The sequence below is a fragment of the Adiantum capillus-veneris genome, chromosome 3, assembly GCF_014529385.1.
Source record: "Adiantum capillus-veneris isolate H3 chromosome 3, ASM1452938v2, whole genome shotgun sequence".
Classification (NCBI taxonomy): domain Eukaryota; kingdom Viridiplantae; phylum Streptophyta; class Polypodiopsida; order Polypodiales; family Pteridaceae; genus Adiantum; species Adiantum capillus-veneris.
Window position 1 is genome coordinate 131,701,207 of NC_140933.1, and position 2,825 is coordinate 131,704,031.

The 2,825-nt window shown below is 43.3% G+C and overlaps 1 protein-coding gene across 1 annotated transcript; it reads right to left on the reverse strand.

The window, feature by feature from the left end:
* Nucleotides 1-342: 342 nt before the first annotated feature.
* On the reverse strand, nt 343-2,427 carry EIF3G1 (eukaryotic translation initiation factor 3G1). Its single transcript, XM_086509190.1, has 2 exons — nt 1,593-2,427; nt 343-643 (listed from the first exon to the last, which is right to left on the reverse strand). The coding sequence occupies exons 1-2, from the start codon at nt 2,375-2,377 to the stop codon at nt 544-546; spliced, it is 885 nt and encodes a 294-aa protein (XP_086365316.1). The 5' UTR covers nt 2,378-2,427; the 3' UTR covers nt 343-543.
* Nucleotides 2,428-2,825: the final 398 nt, after the last annotated feature.

Here is a 2,825-nt window from a genome sequence, read left to right on the forward strand (position 1 = left end):
AAACAAGAATTAGAACATTCCACAACAGATCTGCCCCACATTTCCCTTCAGCTATCATAACATCATTCACAGTACATGGCAGAGTGCTGATAAAAGGCAAATAAATGGTGGCAAACAAATCAGAATCCCAACCAAACATACCAAAGACTTTATATGAGATCAAAATATTTTCTCGACCTTAACCTTAGCAGCAAGTAAGATAAGTACTGAGCACATGAGAATTCTCATAAAGCATACCAAGGACTTTTGTGTAAGACCTAAAACTTTTCGAGCTTAACCTGTACGAGAGAAAGCGACCCAAACACTTTCTCGAACTTCGGAACGGCGGACTTAACTGCATAATTCATCACCAAAACTTAAAGCCATTTTATATGAAATAATATTTGGCACAAATTCATACAGCAACTCTCATCGTTAAAACATACATAATAAAATAAGGGCAACTCTTCCAAATTTTGAGTCGGCCCCTGAATATTCCGGTGTTTCAAAACACATGAAGGCCAATCTATCTTGATCAATTGTTCTCCTCAGTCTTCGAGCCTTTCAAGGCTTATCAGCACGTGGTGTTGCCCACTCCACCCGAAGAATAAGGTTATCGTAACCATAACCATCTAATTTGTTAATGGCTCGGATAGCATCCTCCCTGTATAAAAGAGCAAACATTCAATCTCTCGCAAGATCTGTACTAAAATAGCATCATGCATCAACTAAAAAAAATCTTATTAAATGAAACTCACACGTCAGCTCTCACATCCTTCCGAGGCCCAAGCTACAATGATGGCTCTTTTCCCTAGCCTAGTGCATGAGCTTTTATTTTGAGTGACGCTAAAACTTGTGCTAAGCAATAAGAACAAAAATCACATGTACCTCAAGATGACCATAATAAATTTTCTCTACTGATTAAGAAGCTTACAAGCAAGACAAAAAAGTCATTAGGTTAATACTTAAACTTCTTTGAAACTACGGTTGAAGCAAACAGGACTTTATTCAGTGCCAGCTGAATAGCAAGAGAAAGTAACTTTGTGCTCTAAGTGCATCAAGCAAGAAGAGCTTTATTCAGTCAGCCATCTGTCTGCTAAAGGTCATTCACCTCTGGCTGATTGTAACGTATGTTAATAATATGGCAATACAAAGCTCCTACATTCATTAAACTGACAACACTTCCATCATACCTCAGACGCTGTTCAAGCAGGTTAACCATCCAATCCCCTCATGCCTCCTTGTATGACCCCATAACAACAAAGTTCCATAAAACAAGTGCTCAAAAATCAACATAATTATCATCTTCCCTAGATGCACATCCTCCAATCCTAAGGATTGGAAACATCCTCCTAAGCCCAAAGTCCTGCAAAGCACTAAATGCAAACAAATTGACATGATTATCATCTTCCCTAGATGCACGTCCTCCTCTGTGCATACAAATCCTAAGAATTGTAAACATCCTTCTAGAGCCCAAAGTCCTGCAAAGCACCAAACGCAAGTCCTGAAAGCACAAGCTCATCATTCACCTCTAGGATGATGAGAACACTTCTGGCCAAAAGGGAAAAAAAGGGCGTTTCCGTAGTAGATAGTACGCTGAGAAAAAGGGTAACCTGTTAACAAAGTTGATGAATGCAAACCCTCTGCTAAGACCAGTCTCCCTGTCAAAAGCAACATAGATACGAGTAATCGGGCCAAAGGGCCGGAAGAGCTCCTGTAGATCCTGCTCACGGGTATCCTCTGACAAATTAGTAACTCGAATGGAATTCTCATCACGGCCACCTCTCCGCATGTTATCCCCATCACTCTTAGCAGCACCAGCCCTCATGCTTGGGGGCACATAGGAGCTCTTGGTAGCAGTGGTTGGTGCAGATGTCAATGAGATAGGTGCATCATCATCAGGTGGCTTCTCTCCAAAGCCCCTTGCGCCCATAAGATCCTTGAAGGGGCATTTAGAAGTCCAGTGATCACCCTTCTTATTGCAGATGCGGCAAACAATCAGGGAGGCATTGCCGAGGGAAGCCAGGTCACCAGAGGCAGGAGGGGCACCGTCTTGCTTAGATGAAGCCGCAGTGTTGCCAGTCTTTGCCCTTTCAAGAAAAACCTCTTCAATGGAGACGACAGTGAGATTGTCCGATGCATTCTGGCCAACAGCATCGCCAAATTTCTTGAGGTTCCTGCGAGCTGCCACGGCGGGGCTTAGCTTCTTGAGCTGCCGCTTGACGCGCACTGTCTTGGTCACCTTCACCACGGCGCCATCTTCATTCTTGCGCCACTCTGTTACGATCTTGATCCCCTTCTCGTCGGGGCCAATTACTTGCGTGGGGGGTAACACTGCATCTGGCCCTTCATCGTCTTCACCCAGATCGCCCCATCGAAAATCCTGCTTGCCAGGCATGTCGTTTCTCTGTGTGAGTCTGAGCTGAACCCTAGAACGTAGTTAACAGTGGCTATATTTTTAACAATTCGGAACATTTATACGTTTCAAGAAAAATCTAATTGCTTCCGCTTTTGGTTGATATGTATGCAAAAATATCGTGCCTCACAAAGCACGAAAATGTCTTGATGGATTGTTGATTGCAAGAGGTGCCCAACATGGTTATGGCATGGAAAATCTAGGTTGTCTTAGCTAGATGCCAAGGAAGGACTTCATTCATTGATGCCTGCCTGGCAAATGTTGTGGCCGATATGTATGCCAAATGTGGTGCACTTATGAAAGCACAAAAAGTTCTAGATGAGCTTTTTATGTGAAATGTCACGTTTTGGAGTGTGTTGATTGCAATATATGAGCAGAATGGTTGTGGCAAGGAAGCTCCGAGTTGTCTGAACCAGATGCGAAGTGAGGG